The sequence below is a fragment of the Meleagris gallopavo genome, chromosome 7 (genome assembly GCF_905368555.1).
Source record: "Meleagris gallopavo chromosome 7, MGAL_WU_HG_1.1, whole genome shotgun sequence".
NCBI classification, from domain to species: domain Eukaryota; kingdom Metazoa; phylum Chordata; class Aves; order Galliformes; family Phasianidae; genus Meleagris; species Meleagris gallopavo.
The window spans coordinates 16,895,750-16,913,704 of record NC_139410.1 but is presented as its reverse complement, the minus strand read 5'-3'; the positions used below and the strand labels follow the sequence as shown (position 1 = coordinate 16,913,704).

General features: G+C 37.8%; 1 protein-coding gene across 2 annotated transcripts in view; it reads left to right on the top strand.

The window, feature by feature from the left end:
- RAPGEF4 (Rap guanine nucleotide exchange factor 4) overlaps positions 1-17,955 on the top strand; it is a 144,358-nt gene that overhangs the window by 90,346 nt on the left and 36,057 nt on the right. For both annotated transcript variants that reach the window (XM_085228154.1, XM_085228153.1), the window contains 7 exons: positions 919-1,040; positions 3,000-3,183; positions 9,338-9,422; positions 12,412-12,472; positions 13,209-13,285; positions 14,297-14,443; positions 15,205-15,320. In XM_085228154.1, the coding sequence (XP_085084280.1) occupies positions 919-1,040; positions 3,000-3,183; positions 9,338-9,422; positions 12,412-12,472; positions 13,209-13,285; positions 14,297-14,443; positions 15,205-15,320 (792 nt within the window). The remainder of the gene's footprint in view (positions 1-918; positions 1,041-2,999; positions 3,184-9,337; positions 9,423-12,411; positions 12,473-13,208; positions 13,286-14,296; positions 14,444-15,204; positions 15,321-17,955) is intronic.

Genomic DNA, 17,955 nt, shown 5'->3' with positions numbered 1-17,955 from the left:
CATTTTATCTTGCACAGAACTGGGGAAAACTCCTACACTGTTATCCTTGTTTTTTTTTTTTAGTATGGAATTTCAAAGGTTAGATTGTATCCAGCTGAGGAAAAGTTTTGTCATCAAAATGGGATGTTAATTGCAAGAGCGTTATTTAAGCTACATTACAGTAGTTTCAGTAATATGTACTTCATTGGTCTCAGAAAGTGAAGCATGAACTGCAGAACCGCACTGTTCTACATGTCATCAGTTATAGATTTGTACAGTTTTGATCACTTTGCACATTTGCTTCTGTTCTGCTGCGTTAGGGTGTGTTAAGACAGAATTTTACATGTGGCAACAGAGCCCCCCCCTTTTTTTTTCTTCCTCTCCAACTCCACTTTGGGCACTCTGCAGAACTTGAGGCCTGCTGTTGTTCACCTTCAGGTCAGTAAGGAGCTGCAAGGTGACCAGAACCTGGCATGAGAGAGTCTCAGAAACACTGTAGACATACAAACAAGTGCCCTTAAGTACAGTCTAACCAGGTTACAAATTGAGGGAAATCCATATAATACTCACTCTCCCTGTAATAGGCAAAGCTATTATAATGTTAAATGTTTTCATGCAGAAAAATTTGAGGCTTTCGCTATCCCATTGGATACGTGGCAGATTTCCTCTGAAATATGGGTTGAAGGTTGTGGCACCAATGCTATGGGTTTTGACCAGTTGTTAGAGGCTCACTGATTCTCTGAATGCTGCATTTCCCTAAACACTTGCTGGTCTCTGGAGCAGATTCTCTCAAAACTTAAGTGCCTTCACTGGTATTTCAGACATATAGGCAGAGACAGTGTAATTGTCTTCTACAATGAGATCTGACTAAAACAGAGTTTGAGATATCACTGTTATTGGTAGATACTGTTTGTGATCTCTCTCTCATTTGTTCTTCAGGCAATGCTGTGTGGGGACAGAACTTGTTGACTGGATGATGCAGCAAAGTACTTGTGTCCATTCACGAAGTCAGGCTGTTGGCATGTGGCAAGTATTGCTGGAAGAAGGCGTCCTTAACCATGGTAAGTTAAAGAAATTCAGAGCCTTGACTAAAATTTTGTGAATGTGTCCCATCAGTGTTTCTGTGGATTTCTTTCATGAAAAATAAAGGGATCATGAGCCCAAATGAAAAATTACAAATAAACCTCTTCAGAAGTTTGATTTGTATGCAATATACAGATGATGATAATTGAATCTTGCTACCAACATATCTTTATAATTTATGAAAATATTGAACAGTCAGTGAAATTGCAGTATAAGAGTTGCAACTCTAATTAGACTTATTATTACACTAATCTGTGATTATGTTCCAAAAGTTGGATACCACCTGAACCAAAACCAAGATATGTATTGCCATACGTAAAACTGATCTTCACTTCCAAATGCTGCAAATTTTTGACTTGACTGTAAGCATTTCAGTTTGCTCATACCCACAATTTTGGGATGATTTTCTGTGGTTTTCGAATGGTTCCCAAATTCAGCACTCCAAATATCCCAGTGCAGAGATCTGGGAATTTGTTAGTTTTCTGATTGTATTTTACATTACCTTGTGGGTTCCACTCGGCAGGATTTACTAGGTAGCAGAATGTTATAGACCTCCAAAATGCAGCTTTCTAAAGCAGCATTCATATCTGAATCACACAGAATCACAGAATTGTAGGGGTTGGAAGGGACCTCTAGAGATCATCGAGACCAACCCCCTTGCCAAAGCAGGTTCCCTACACCAGGTCGCACAGGTAGGCGTCCAGGCGAGACTTGAATATCTCCAGAGAAGGAGACTCCACAACCTCCCTGGGCAGCCTGTTCCAGTGTTCCGTCACCCTCACCGTGAAGAAGTTCTTACGCACATTCGTGCGAAACTTCCTATGCTGCAGCTTATGTCCGTTTCCCCTCGTCCTGTCTCCACGTACCACTGAAAAGAGACTGGCTTCACCACTATGGCCACTACACCTCAGATATTTATAAACCTGGATCAGGTCCCCTCTCAGTCGTCTTTTCTCAAGGCTAAACAGACCCAGTTCACTTAGCCTTTCTTCATAGAGGAGATGCTCCAGGCCCTTCACCATCTTTGTGGCCCTCCGCTGGTCTCTTTCCAAGAGATCCCTGTCTTTTTTGTACTGGGGAGCCCAGAACTGGGCACAGTAGCTGTGCTTGTACAGTTTTATGACGTTCAGTACAGCAGCATATGCTTCTAGCCATTGTCTGTTGTGCTTCCCACATCTCAGGGAGAGCTTTCCATTCTGAGAAGACAGGTTGTTTCCACCGTTTCCTTTCATAAAAGGCTGTAGCTTACATTCCTGCTTAATACTGTCTTGAATTCCTAGGGTCAAACTGCTAGAAGTGCATCACACTATCCAGCTCAACACACCATTATGACTTGCTTGGAAGACCAAGAGTTTGTCTTTTGCTGTGTCACAGCCTCTCTTTAGCAGTCTTCCAAGAGAAGACTTACTATTACACTCTCCGCTAAGATACAGGCCAATAATCTTCACTCTGGTATTACATACTGACGATACATTTTACTGGAACATGATTTTAGCTCCTTCTTGGTTTGTTACTTTTCAGCCCCGTCTGAAACAGTTAGAGTAAGATGTTCATGCTAGAGTACAACCCTTAGAAATTCTTGATGCAACTATTCTCCAAGTATGAATTGTTTGCTTAAATGAAATGGTTTGAAACAATAAGAACTGAAAGAAGTCTAATAAGAAAAATGTGTGCATGCACGTAAATATACACCCACAGTGCACATATATAGAAGTATTTTGGGAAGTATTTGTTGTGCACAGTTTAGAAATGTACCATCCAAATTATATAATTTAGACATGTGAGAAATAAAGGTTTTTCATGCTCTTCAAGTTTCTAGTAGTTTTCTTTCCCTTCTTCACAAATATATCTGCAGCACATGCAGTGCAATCTAGATTTCTACAAGGTTAATTTTAGAGAGTAGAGTGAAGTGTCTGATGTTGTTCTGTTGTTTTCAGTGGACCAGGAACACCACTTTCAGGACAAATACTTATTTTATCGATTTTTGGATGATGAGCGTGAAGATGCCCCTTTGCCAACAGAGGAAGAGAAAAAGGAGTGTGATGAGGAGCTACAGGACACTATGCTGCTTCTGTCTCAGATTGGGCCGGATGCTCATATGAGGATGATTCTCAGAAAGCCGTAAGCAGATTAGTGAATTAACACTGAACATAGCCTTTCTTGTTACACAGGAAGATGGGAAGGCTCCGCATATTACCAGGCATCCTTTAGCTAGTTATTTCATTTCAGTGCAAGTTTACTCAGCTTCTTAAGTTTGTTAGTCAATGCTACGTAATTTCCAGTCCTTATTTATAAATTAGAATGTGTATTTAGAATAGTCATCAAAGGCTATGAATATTATCATACCCTGTAGAAAATGCAGCACGTGAGTTTTTATTTCATTTCTAAGTATCCCTAAAAGTAAGGTGCAAGTTCCATTAATACTTTCAGTGCTGGTATGCCATTCAGTTAACTACACCACACTTTCAGTTGTTACCAGTGCTTGAATGGAAAGGTTGTCAGCACAGTAGGTGCCTTTCAATTAGTCATCAGTGGGAGCCCTTAATTAATTTGATGTTTGGTAGAAATTTATTGAATTGAGAAAGTCTGGACTTTGTCTGTTGTACTTCACTAGCAAGGTGTGAAATATGGCTCTGTGGGTTTATTTTCATTGCTTGTTTTTTTTTTTTTTTCCTTTTTAAATATATAAATATTTGCTATACCTAGGCCACAAAGGATGTCTGTCTAACCTTTTCATAGCTATCAGATTATGTCTTCTCAGTCATCGGTTGGCTAACCATCCTTTCAGCAGTAAATTCTGGTCACACTGAACTCTCTGCAAAGCCCCTTCTTTACAGGCAGCTTTATAGTGACTTCAAAGCAACCAATATAATCTCTGTTTGACCTTCCATTGAAAGCAATCTCCTTATTATGCAGGTAGTGTTTAGGGGCCACTAAAGACATACTTTACTGCTAATTAAGTGCACTGAGAATAATGATTTACTTAATGTCATCCTCACAAATGATTTATTTGTAAGGGTCAGATCAAGAAAGGTAAGTATATAAAGCTTGATCCTACTACTTTTGAGGTCAGGGGCAAAGTTTGTCTTTGTTTTGGGACTGGCTTGGGCCATGGCTACTGTGTAGGAGAAATCTTATGCTAAAAATGTCTTGAATCTATCTAACGCAACTGCTTGTTCTTGTTCTGTTTCTATCTGTATCCTTTCCCTGCTCTATTCTTGTCCCAGTGTTGTCTATTTAGATCATAATCTTATTTTCACAGTGAAAATAACATACTCCAGGAATACAGGTTAGGTGGCACCTTGAATTTCAGGAAGTCCAACCATATATTTGTGCTCATAAAAGTGGATAACACTATTGTGCCAGAATAGTTTCCTCCATTTGGTAAAAATCTAGTCCATGGTGTATATGTAAACTATTATAGTATCAGCAAAATGAAGTATTTTTTCCTAACAAAAATATCCTGTGCACTCTCCACTGAGGAGTAAAAGAGGTCTGAGTGTAGATGTTGGTCATCAGGAGACTATGAGCAGCATCCTGCATGCTGTGACCCTGCATCTCTGCACCATCTCCTTTGCCTCAGGCAGAGTGCAGGTTGGATCTTAGAGAATTGCCCCCTTAGGTCACTGTGCTTTCAGCTGCCATTCTCTTTCCATCATTACTTTCTGATCAGCCAGTGTAAGTTTACACTGGCAAGATCAGTGTTGATAATCATCCACACTCCTTGCAGAGTTGAAAGGTTGATATGATGCTGTGAAAAGTATCGCTCTCCCCCCTGTGTTGTTACTTGCACAGCATCACCTGAAAGAATATTCATAGGAGATTTTTCATGCAATATACTGAGGGGAATTGCGTTTTCCCAAGACTGACAGTCATCTGACATTTTTCCCTTTCTCTGTCCCTGTAAGTGCTTATTTTTGCTGCCCTTTGCTCACAGGAGCAAGTTTGTACTGTCAGGCACCATATTAACTACTCTTCTGGTATTCAGTTTACATACGTTATGACCCTGTTGAGAATCTAGTCTGTGCTTAGGTGCATCAAAGCTGCTGAAATCTCTGTGAATCCTCAAAGTCCTGCTAGTTTTGATTAGACACCATTACAGCTGCCAAAAGTTCAAGGAATGGTCAGGTCTTCAGAGATTCTAGCTGCAGGTGACCTGAACAGGACCACAGTTTTTAAACTGACACAGCTGTCTTTTGTAGCAGTTACCATTTCCGGAGAGGTTGCAGAACTTCGATAATTACCATGAAGGAAATAAGACAATATTCTTTGATGAGAAGATTACTTTGAGAATTTGATTGTATAATGAAGCTGTTGCTTTGAAAGGAACTTTCTATTGTTCAAAATCTGAAAATCTCTAGAAAAAAGTGTCACTTGTTTTGACAGCCAACTTAAAAAATTCTCTGTTTATTACATTAACTGCAGCATTTTAACTGTCAAAGAATGTGAAAGAATGTTCTATAGTTTAAGAAACAGAATAGAGCTCAGGGAATTTTTTTTGGCAGGCTCTTGTTGCTACTGAGGGATTTTTTTTTTCCTTTTTTTGAAACACATACTGTGAATGTGAAAACAGCTTTTTGTGAAGCAGCAAACACAGCTCTGTTCCCTTGAGCGAGGTGCAGACCTCGCGCAAGTCATTGCAGAATTAACACAGCTCTTCCTCACAAGCTTTTCAATCCTCCAGTGTGAAAATACAGGCTGAAAATACATCTTAGTTGATTTTAATAACATTTAGGTATAGCTAACCATGTGGTTACTCCTAATTAAATAGCATACTATCGTACAAAGCTGAACATGGCGATAACAGAAGTCTTTAAGGAGAGTGTGATGTTCATTAGAAAATGATATTTAACTAAGATTGATTATATGTTGTGTTTTAATACAGTCTACAGTAAATTAACAGTGTGGCAGAACAGTAATTCTCTGTCATACGTTCTTGGTGATTTCACTCAGCAAATTTTATCCTCAGTACAAAGACTTTGATTCCACATTTGATTTGCAAATTTTAGTGTCACTTGCAGAGTAAAACTGAACAAGATGCTAGGGAGATCTGAACTTAGTAATGAATGACATAAACACATATATAGTAACAACTTAATTACTGTTAGTAATATGTAGTTTTTTGAAGATGCTCTTAAAAATAAACAAGATCTATTCTCCTGTCTTGAAGAATTTTTATTTAGATGTCATTTTACACAGCTGTCAGTAATAACCATACTGAATTTCACCATAACAACTGTATTATGTTCCATAGTCCTTCATGGGGTTTTCTGACAATGACATTTAATAAACCAAATGTTATTTGTGGTGCAGGTAATACAATCTTTCCACACAGTTCAGTGATATTTCCAGATATTATTTGTGACAAGTGGTATTTATGGAATTAATCAAAGGGTACTGATTCAAGTACAAAGATTATGTAATTAGCTTTCATGCTAGAGTAAGTGAACATGCATTCACTTCCGCGTTCAGATGAGGTAGTGGGCAAAATTATCCTTTTCTCCTATATAGACTTTGTAGTACTTGCAGGCAAAACTTGTACTCTGAAAATATATGCTTATTTGACATACAATATTATGAGGCCTCTGATCTTTTCTATTGTTCTTATAATCTGAGAATTTTCTGGTTAACAGTGTAATAAGAAATAATCAATGGTATTTTTTGTATGTGCATAGTTTATCAATGGCAAAGTGCTATGTTGTTGTCAACATCCTAGTCACAGAGAAGCTCAGTGTCTCTGACCTTGATAAATTCTCCAAACACTGAACTGTTTTTATTGATCACTTAATACCACCTGTGTTCTCCTGTCCGTTAACGTGTAGCCTTGTTCTCTATCTATGCCGTTTATTATCCTGTCTATAACCAGCTATTGCTGTTGAAATATGTCCCCTGCTGAAACTAGGCCTTTACACAGCAGGATCTTACAAATCAACATCAGTGGGTCACCACACAGGTTTTACAGAAGCAATGATGCCTAATATCTCTCCATGTGACATCTGCAAAGAATGGGTACATCCAGTATAGATTGTCGGTCTTCCCAATGTGCTAACATAGGGCACAAGTGGACATACTGAAAGAAGAACGTACTCTTTTGTCTTGATAGAGATCTGATGTAGTTAGACATCATCCATTCGTATGCTAATCTCATGCCGGAATTTGTTAATTCAACACACTATCTTTTCTGTTTTTCAAGACATGCTGGTTTTGCAAGGATGCAATAAAATTCATGTTGTTACTTCCTGTGGAGAGAACTTTTTATTAAAATCTTTATCTTCAGTTTCTTACATTTCCAAGGAAAAGTGAATGGTGCTAACTTATCTTTCTTTATTTTGTACTTAATTAAGCTGTTACTGCCCCCATAAATCACTAGGAGTGGCGGCCTTGTAATTTCAAGCCAGATTTAGAAATAGAAAAGAATAATATGAGTCACTAGAGGGCATAGCAGTACTGGATCAGATTCTATTTCTCCCTAAACATATTCCATTCTGTATGAAGAAAGGATAACGTGAATTTGATCCAAGGCATTTTGTTACAAATTGGTCTTTCATCTGGCAATAATAAGTGTGTGTCATTGGTAAATAAAGAATAGATAAAAAATGCAGCTTGCTTGGCAGAGAAGAGGTCAGTTGTCCTTATATTTTCTATGACTTGTCAGTATTTCTTCCTTCCAAAATAAGTGTCTGTCAAACTTATTTTGTAAAAAAAATGAAATACAGCTGCAAAGTGGCGTGACTGCCAGATGCTCTCTCTACTTCTCACATGATTTAGACAGACTGTTGAACCAAGCGGTGTTTACACAGAAAAACTGTAGACCACTATATCGAGGATGATTCTCCTGATCCTTTAGGTGTTGGACTCTCCTGTAATATTCTGTGAGGAAGATTTTTTGTTTCAGATCCTTTAGGACTGTCCAGAGATTCATCTGTCCTATTAATTCGTTGCAGTCTTCAGAGCATTTGTTCTTTCTTTTTTTAGCAGTAAATCTGCTAGTGTATGGCTCTGCAGAAATGCAGTTACTTAAAAACCACACTGAGAGCCTTATTCCTTGTAATCCTATGGGAGGAATATTCCTTTGTTGATGCACACATTTTATTCATGGCAGCATCTTGTGTTTTTCAGTGAAAGAAGGTGGAAAAACTGAGTGGTCCTTACTTACCTATGTGACTGAACAACAGCACTCAGCATTAACTCTGGAGCAGTCATTTGATGTCCACTGGGATGCACTGCTTACTCCTGGAATTTGTGCAGCAGAAATTCAGACACTCCTTTACAAAGCACTACAATTATACATTTGCTACCCCTAATTAGTGCCTCGTGAAAAATACAGGTCTCATCTAGGGCTTTGGAGTCCTTTTGAAAGGAACAGATCTTTATATATGATTTCTGATTTATCTGACCATTTTACATACAGAACACTTGATTTCATCAAGAGAGCTGCCAAATCAGGTCTCTGTAAGGTGGTTGCCATGGCTCCTGCTTGGTGTCATTCAGGGTTTTCTTAGTGCTTCTTTTCTCTTTGAGTTTCAGTCCTCCATCCAGAACCATCACCTGTTCCTGCAACTAAGTGAATGAAGTAAAGGTGCTTAGGGTCTGTATTGTTTTCTATAGCCACATGGTGCACAACATGTTTGTGACAGAAATGGATGTCGTGTCCTGGTGAGGAGTAGGCAGCAGTCAGGGTCACGTGATGGCAGCGCTCTAGTGCTCAGTGGCAGTGAGCTTCAACAGCCCTGCTGCTGCAGCAAAGGAACGTGTGCTTCAGTGACATGGTACAACTGGTAAAGCTGCTTGCTCTTTAGACCTAGTAAAAGGATACTAGGTTGCCTAACAGAGGCTGGGCACACACCCCTGCGGAGCAGAGTGCTGGAGGTGGCTCCGGACTCAGAATGGCCTATACATACTCCTGCGTAGCCTTTTTTTCCTATCCTGAAATAAGATGAGTTCAGTGTTACTCTACACCAGTTTGGGCAGTAGTATTAAAACTCAATGTATTTTTATTTTTTAGCAAAAAATCTGCCTTTTATGAAGATGTAGAAATGTCTAAACAAGTTCCTGTTCTTATCTTGGCTTGATGTGATACTTATTCTTTTTCTCTGCTTCTGCAAAATGCATGATTTAATTGAGTCATATCCAGCATACAATTATGCTTTACCTAAAAACATAACCGACATATTCAATAGACTATACAGTAGCATTATTATTATTTTGTACTTCTCGGAAGATTTTATTTTGGGCATTTATTGCATTTTTATGTTCTTTTATCTTCTGTCTATAGGCCTGGCCAGAGAAGTATAGATGATTTAGAAATTATATATGAAGAACTTCTTCACATTAAAGCCTTATCTCATCTTTCTACCACAGTAAGTGATTTTAAACACATAGCTTATTTCCAATAGGAAGTTTGAATTTGGGGATTCAAATAGGAGCTTCTACCACCCTTCCCATTTATATTTTTTCCATGCAGTGATGGCATTCCCACCTGTGAGTACCACAGATCTAGACTGTGTTTGGTTATTAGCTAAAATGATCTTTGTATGTTTCTGCACACCCCAGAGCTCACTCACCTGTCACAGGTGCCTCTGTTTGGGTCCATACGTGAGTTTAAATTGACATGTGTGGTATCTGACTTCACGCCTGGGGTTGTGATTGCTACTGAATTTCAGCAGAACAGATGTCTGATTTTTGAACTTTAAGAAGTCTTGTCTTGAACTGATTGGGAGAAGGAATTACATGGTACAGAATGGTATTCTGTGAAGTGCTGGCTGTTGGAGTCTGGTCCTAGATTGAAGGAAAACTCATCACATGCATTCCTTCTGAGTGGGCAAGAACAGTACAGAGAAGCAAGAATGAATAACATGCAGAAAATACCTGGAGGAGAGAATGCAACTGTTGAAAGTCTCACCAGCAGTCATTCACTGTGTAGGCAACTGAAACAAGCTAAACAACACTTGGTAGCAACAAGCTTTGAGTGCTTTCAGAAAAAGAAAGCCAGTCAAAAAGTAGATTTATTTTTGATAATAGCTTCTTTGGAAGCTCTCCATGATTCTTATAAATTTCTGCTAACTTGGACTGATGGAGATAATTATTGAACTGCATTATAGATAGTACTCTGCAAAAATATAACATATGGGCAATGTTTTTCAAACAGAATATACACCCAGAATTGGTAACTGAGCTAAGAGGGAACAGCCAGCCAAAATCCTTAAGCATCTTTGGGATGTTGAAGAAAAGGTAATTAAAGAAAGATTTCAGTAAGAGCTAAAAATGTCTCATTTTAAATCAAACAAAAGAAGCTGTCCTAGACAGGATACAGGGAGTGGAGAACACTATTGATGCTACAGATATAACCAAGACAAAAAAAAATCCTAAACAACATATTTTCCTACATCAGAAGAAACTCAGATTTGAGGTTAGAATTCAAAGAAGGAAATATGGCAAATGATATGGACCTCAAGAAATACTTGGCATTTTGAGGAAATGCAAAAAATGTGGTTCTTGTATGTCTCTATTAAGAATTTGGAAATGGTGGCTTGTTTTTTTGTCTCATGAAGTAAAGCAGAAGACGGAAATCACTTATAGCTTGGAGAAATTCTTTAGAGGATCAATAGGCAACATTGCTTCCATGAACAGAAAGATTACTGACCAATCAGCTTGAAAGCAAATTAAATGCTTATTCATTTTAAGCAAGGCATAATTCCTAAAATAATAACTTTTCTAGGTAAGCTACGGGCAGCAGGAAGTAAAATGGATAAAACTCAAGTTGCGTGGTAGTGAACTAATCTCTGCTAGAGAAGTCTGTGAACGTGTATGAATGAAAAGCAATTATGTAACACAGTGTTAAAAACAAATCAAATTCTTGGCTTCATCAAGAGGATTCATTCTCTGCAGAGACAAATGACTGAAACAACTAAGACATCTGGGGATATATATGGGATGTGAAAGCTCTCTACAATGTACAGAACAGTGCTAATGGTGGCATACTTCCTGACCTTATTAAAGCTTCTTTGCCTTCGGGCGCAGGATATAGGAGAGTTGTTGGCTTAATTGTTATAGAAATAACAGGTCTGCAGGTCTGTTCATTTGCCAGTGCTCTAGTAAGGAATGTCCAAAGTCTCTCTATCCCTCTTTTTACACATAGTGCAAACAAGGAGTGCTCTGCACAGTCTATCGGGAAGGAGCTCTGGGAGAGACAGCTGATGTGGAATGTTTCTGCTAGGCACCCAAGCAAGGGTTTGGTGCATGCTGTTCAGATATCAGACCCTGAATTTGTCTACTCATTTTAAGAGGCACAGCCACCATCTAGTTGTCTGCATTGTGTCCAGAATTTGAGGGTTTCTGCCCAAATCTTACTCAATGGCCTAAAGATTATCCATCTTGAAATACAGCTTTTCTCAGATTAAACGTATGGGAGAATGGTGTGAAAACACTGCTACTTAAATAGATGTTGGAGCCAGCTTTTGAGTTGCATTTGGCACTTTCAAGTTACCTAGTAGTCCCTCTGAAATAGTTTATCACCAGCTGATATTCTCTGAAAATAAGAATCCCTCTGCCTGGTTATTGGTCTCAAAGTCAGTGGAGACTTGTGGTTGTGTGGGGAGAGAGATTAAGCACACAAAAACACTCAAGATAATGTGAGCTTTGCAGTGCTGTTGTTACTTTGTGAAAATAATGCCAATGGTGTTTACGGTGAGAAAAAGCAGTTTCAAACAGCAGCTTTCTCACTAGAAATAACTTCTCTGTTAATCAGAGTCAATCACACCAGAGCAATAAAAACCCACAGAAGAACAGGTGGATGTCAAGTGCAGTCTCACGTTCTGCAGTTCTTGGAGGAGGTGGTGAACTGGACATTTTGTCTGTTTGGGTCAGAGAGGGATCTCAGCACGTCCCGAATGGCTGTGCCTCAGAGCTTGACACAGCAGAAGTGGCCAAATTAAATCTGTAGGGGGAAGATATTGATTTCTCAGGGAAGAACAGGTGTACCACAGAGCCCCATGGAGTACCTGGCAATTGCTAGCAATCTTCTTTAATAGATTAGCTATTAGTGGTTACATTTTTCCATCATGTTAATTGTTAATATGGTTTCATTTGTATTTATATGAAGAAAGATATGGATAACTGTCTGAAAGGTGCCCTTTCCTGAGTCATTTGCAGGGGGTATACACAGAGTTTGTGAAATGAAGCCAATCAGTTGGGAACAGGAGCCTGAGAGAAGCTGAGGTCACCATCTGACTGTGTGACTGTATAAGTGCTGAACGGCCCAGAGGAAAGAGGAAGAGTGGTTGGGTTATACTATATAAAAAATGGAAGGATAAAATACATCTGAAAGCTATAATTTCTCTCTATTTCAAGGTAAAGCGAGAATTAGCAGGTGTCCTCATTTTTGAGTCGCATCCCAAAGCTGGAACAGTCTGTAAGTAAAAAGAGTCCTGTCAGATCTTCTTTCTTATCTGTGGCAGAAGCGTTTGCGTTCTTAATGTTTAAATAACAAGAGAATAAACTTACATGCACTCCTCAAACTTGACTGGCAGTCGATGTTGAAAACCTGGGTATTAGGTGCTAATTTCGTCTGCTACCCATTGCAGGGATAGTAGCAAAATTAAGTCTGTATTCATGGTTGGATGTATACAACACCTATGATTTGGATGAGTTTGTATCTGGAATTTTGGTTTGGTCCAATCTTTATTTAAAATGTAATTTAATATTTTCTTTGTATTAAGAAGCCATCTTACTGCCCAAAATAAAGGACTTAAAATGTATGCTATTTATATTAAAAGGCTTTACCAAATGAATGTCAAATTCACAGCTGCTAGACAATTGGGTTAGAACACTGTTCTTCTAGTGGGATCCAAGACTGTATGTTGACTAGAAATTGATAGTCTGATATATTATGGCAGAATAGTTGTTGCAATTGTCATACAAAATGAAAGTAATTTTCGCATCAGTGCAATAAAATAATTACTATATGGGTGTGGTTTTTTTCCATAAAATCTGAAGGCAGTAGCATTTTCAATCACAATATGACCTTTTTCAAAATAATCACGAATATGACTGCAATAGTTACCTTGAATTTTATTGAATGCAGAATCTGGCCCATTTGTGTTTTGAATAACTATATTCTCACCTTAAAACTTTTCTCTCTTTTCTAGTATTTAATCAGGGAGAAGAAGGTACTTCTTGGTACATTATCCTAAAGGGATCTGTAAACGTAGTCATTTATGGCAAGGTACTTCTTTCAGAATTCTTTTTTATATAATTCTTATTATTGAAATTGTAAGAATAAACTATGAAGGAATGCACTTTAATTTAGAGTAGAATTACTTACCTGAGGAAACAAATCAAACGTAGTTTTGTTAAGAAATGATCCAGTGGTTTCATTGATTATACTTTCAGTTGATTGCTATGTGATTTTGGTATATATTACATACATTCTGAGTATAATTCAAGACAGTCACATCAGTATCTTTAGAACAGCGTCATTTGCTGGAATTTGGGGAATTGGCAGATTTGCATCTCATGAGGGTTTTTGTCCTGTAACTTTTACCACCATCTCCTCTTACATTTGTACCACTGATTCTTACCGCAGATGTCAGGTATGTCTGATAAGAGCTGCTCTGTGGTTCTCAAACTGAATGTGACCCCGTCAAATTTATGTCACCTCTTCATTTTGATTAAGTTTCAGTCTGAAAAGTATCTCTACTGAACTTCCTGTTTATGAGAGTTTTATCAAGGACTTTGGTACTCAGCAATCCCTTGAGTCTTTAAAAATTCCTGTTTCTCTACTGATTTCTTATTCTGTGAATGAGAGTCTGCACCAAGCATTTCACCAAAATCTTGCACAAGGACCAGTGAATTTCACAGAGGGTGAGCCAGATCGTCCATTACCATAAATTCAAGTAAATGGCTTTGCAGTATCTGAAGATATGATGTTATGTGCTGCAAATTTGATTTTTTCAGCCCCTCGTTAGACAAAGCAAAGAACATCTTTCTGTCTTGAGAAGGGCTAGAAGAGTCCTTCATGCTGAACAAGCCAATTCTTTTCTATTCTTGTCTTTCTTTAGTAATAGTAATAACCAGTTATCAAGTATTGTTTCCTAGTCATTATTTTGGCTGTTGATTTCCTGCCAAATACATTTGTTTTGGTATTTGATTGTAAAGTCCGGTGTTTGTATAAGGTTTTTCAATAGAATCCACAGTAATGATGGGTTTCTGCATATAAATGTTTTGCTCTGTGCAGGGTGTGGTATGTACTCTACATGAAGGAGATGATTTTGGCAAGCTAGCACTTGTGAATGATGCTCCCAGAGCAGCATCTATTGTTTTACGTGAAGACAACTGCCACTTCTTGAGAGTAGACAAAGAGGACTTCAACAGGATCCTTAGGGTGGGTGTGGGAAGATCTGCTCTGGCAGCGTGATGTCAGAACTTGTAAATCTTTCTCGATTTTATCTTATTTGCGTGGATATATTCATATCAACAACCATGTTTGAAGTGTTCTCTGATTACAGAACAGAGATGAGATAACCTAGAAGATCAAGTAAAGAATAATAATTTTGTCTGCTTTTCGGTTCCTACCTCAGCCATGAAAACAGAAGCAATTGGACTCTTTGTCTCTCACATGCCTGTATTCTAGAATTTGCTTAGTGCTCAGTTTGTCCTTGATTCCAAAGTGATCTCCCATCCAATAGTGAATAGTGAATAAAACAAGATCTTATCTCCCAGATAGGTCAGTGGTATGTGCCTTAAACTCTATAGGTTCAAGGCAGAATCAAGTGGTAAATGTACTAACTTCCACGTAGATGTACAGATGTTTTTACCATAGGTCTCTAAAAAATTATTCCCAGCTTAATTTTACAGTTATTAAAGTCAGAGCAAATATATTCCAAAATTCAGCTGTAATTCTGTAACTCAAACCTGCAACCAAATACAAGCTGTTTTATGATCATTCATAGTATATAAAGTAAAATACGCTATCATCATGTATTGGAATTAAAGCATGCCTAATAATTCAGCAATTAAATCAGCCCAAACAGAGTACTGTGCTAGAAAAATGATACGTTATTTTGTTTGAGTCGTGCACTTTTTCAGAGTAACTAATCAGCCAAATTGGTGTCATTGCTTTCTTAATATTAACTTATCTTGCAGGATGTGGAAGCAAATACTGTAAGGCTCAAAGAACATGACCAGGATGTCTTGGTGTTGGAGAAGATCCCAGCAGGAAACAGAGTTTCTAATCAAGGAAATTCACAGCCTCAGCACAAGTATGTTAGCATTCACTATTTCAGACAACGATTCACTTTTTCTTCTGTATTATTAACCAAACAATAGCATATTCTCCCTATCTGTGGAAGAGTGCAGAATATATAATATTTTCTTTTATTTTTTTAATCATAAGCTGATCACTTGTCCCACAGTGCATAATACATCCATTTCCAGCTGCACACCAATTCTATGACTTTACGCAATAATTCTGTGAGGATCTCACTGTAAATACTTATCTCATGTAATAGCATTTAAATGGACTGCACATGGAGAATGCTGAAACCCTATTAAGCAGAGCTATTGTGTAAAAGACATGAGGAAATACATTGTTTTATTGTTAAGTGCAGGTATTTTCATTCTGGATTTTAAATTCTGGATTATAAGGAGTGCTTTATACATACTGTTTATAAACAAACGATGATTTCATGCAATGAAAATCGCACAGCTTATCTTACAAAATAGGCTTGCGCTGTAATAACAATACTCCTTATAGTTTCTTTACTTTCTTACTGAAAGGGGAAAAGTACATTTGTGCTTGGATGCTACTGTGATAAGAATGGATCAAGGCTATTATGCTTCCAAATGTTGGTTAAACCCCCAAAGGTTTTGTAAATGCCTTATTTACAAGTGGATGGAACAATTTCCTATCATATAATCGTTTTCTTTAGAAAAGAAATTTGAATCTTTTACTTTTTTCTCAAAAAAAAAAAAAAAAAGCTAATTTACTGGGGGATGTTTTGGATACAGATTTTATCTGATCTGGGTTTTCAAGTAAGTATTTTGTGTGCAAAATTGAATATAAAGTTCTGTAAAGACTTTTGAACAGTTAAATAAACCATTCTTCATATTTCACATCTTTCATGTATTTCAGAAACTACTATTTCATCTTTCACTTGATCTATTAGAAAAAAGATCAAAGAAATTATATGCTCTTAGGGCTAATTTTTCCTCTGTCTAAACTAGGGAAACTTGACTGCAGTCAATGGATTTGCTTCTGCAGCTGATGTGCACAGTAACTTGATCATGAACTTAAATTCATTTTCTTCGATCAAATACATTTTTTTAATACTTTCAAAAGTGACATTTTTATTTAAACATATTTTAAATGGAACTTTCTTTGCAAACTCTTTGCACCAGCATTACTTCTATTACTTAACATTTTCTTGTTCAGCATTTGACAAAAATAGCTGGGGACAGTTATGGTGCCAAGTTATTTTACAACTTATATTTCAGGAGTATTTGTAGGTAAGTAAGAAGAATTTACTTCTATAGATATTTTATGTGCTTGGTCAGCATTTGGGTCCCATCAGTGTGCCAGCTGATAACTATGACAATGGACACAAGCAACACCAGAGAGGAAGTTACTTTGAAAGTTCACTGGCTGCTTTTCAGCAGTCATATTACTTTGTTAACTGTGCACAACATCTTTTTGTTTAAAATCTTTCAAAGTGACTTAACTGGACTTGAAGATGATTTTTCTTTTTTTTCTTAATAGGTAGAGTAAATGGCTACTCTTATGCTTGAGGGTCCAAATCAAAGTTACTGCTGTATTCGGATTTCTAGAATGTATTACTGGAGTGTGTTTGTTGAGTGCTCAGTACTTTGGAAAATCACTGGGCCTCAAAGAGAAGCTTCTTAAAGGCTTGCTGTTTTGCCTTTAAGCGGATAGTTCACGTCTCTGGTGACGTCTCTAAAGATGAACTGCCCTTTGGGTTTGTTCACTAAACAGATACATAGCATTTGAACGGAGAAATGTTCTACAATCCAGAATTGTTCCCCAACATATCCAGTCAAGCAAGAGACTCATTTTCTCCATCTCAATCTTGGTGAAAACTTCATTTTGTGAGCAAATCCTCTGAGCTATAGTTTGGATTCTACTGCCTCCTCTCCTGAGGAGATGTAGCTCCCGGAGCCATGGTTTCATACAGTGACAATTTTGCTTCAAAGCTCTGAAGTTCTCACTCCCAAGATCTAACTTCTCTCTTTATGGGTGATCACACTCATGCAGGATAAATCCAGCAGCCCTGCAAGTCACTTCACTGTTCATTTTCGCTTTCATATTCAGAGTACAGCAACCTGTGATTTCTCTGCTTCACTCACTTAGATACTTGGTTAGTATCTCTGTGAGAATGTGCACTGGCTTAACAAGTGTTTGTGTTCTTGGGACATCAATACAGTTCTTCCAAAGGGGTTGGCAGGTAAAAGAACTGTGACGGTCAGCGCTCAAAGTGAGGAGGAGCTCCCAGGAGCTCAGCTCCACCACTTATTTCTCAGCAGGAGCAGAGTATCTTCACTTCTCGGGGTTTTTTCTTTCTTTCTTTCTTTCATTTTTTTTTAAAGTTTCATACTTTATCATTTGGATTCCAAAAAAAAAAAAAAAAAAAAGGAAAAAAAAGAGATGCAAAGATTGGAAGAGTGGAGGGAAAGATTAAAAAAAATAAAATCTGATCTTCAAGGAGAGTCAAAAAAAAAAAGATGGCAGGACAAGTGTGGCAATATCCTGTGGCATTCTGCTGGTTCTTAAAATGTTGCCTGTATTCCTGCATTGGACAGGGTAACCCAACTACTGCACTAGTCTAATCACTTCCTTCATTTTAGTCCTGGAAATGATACAATAATAAGTTTATCCTCTTG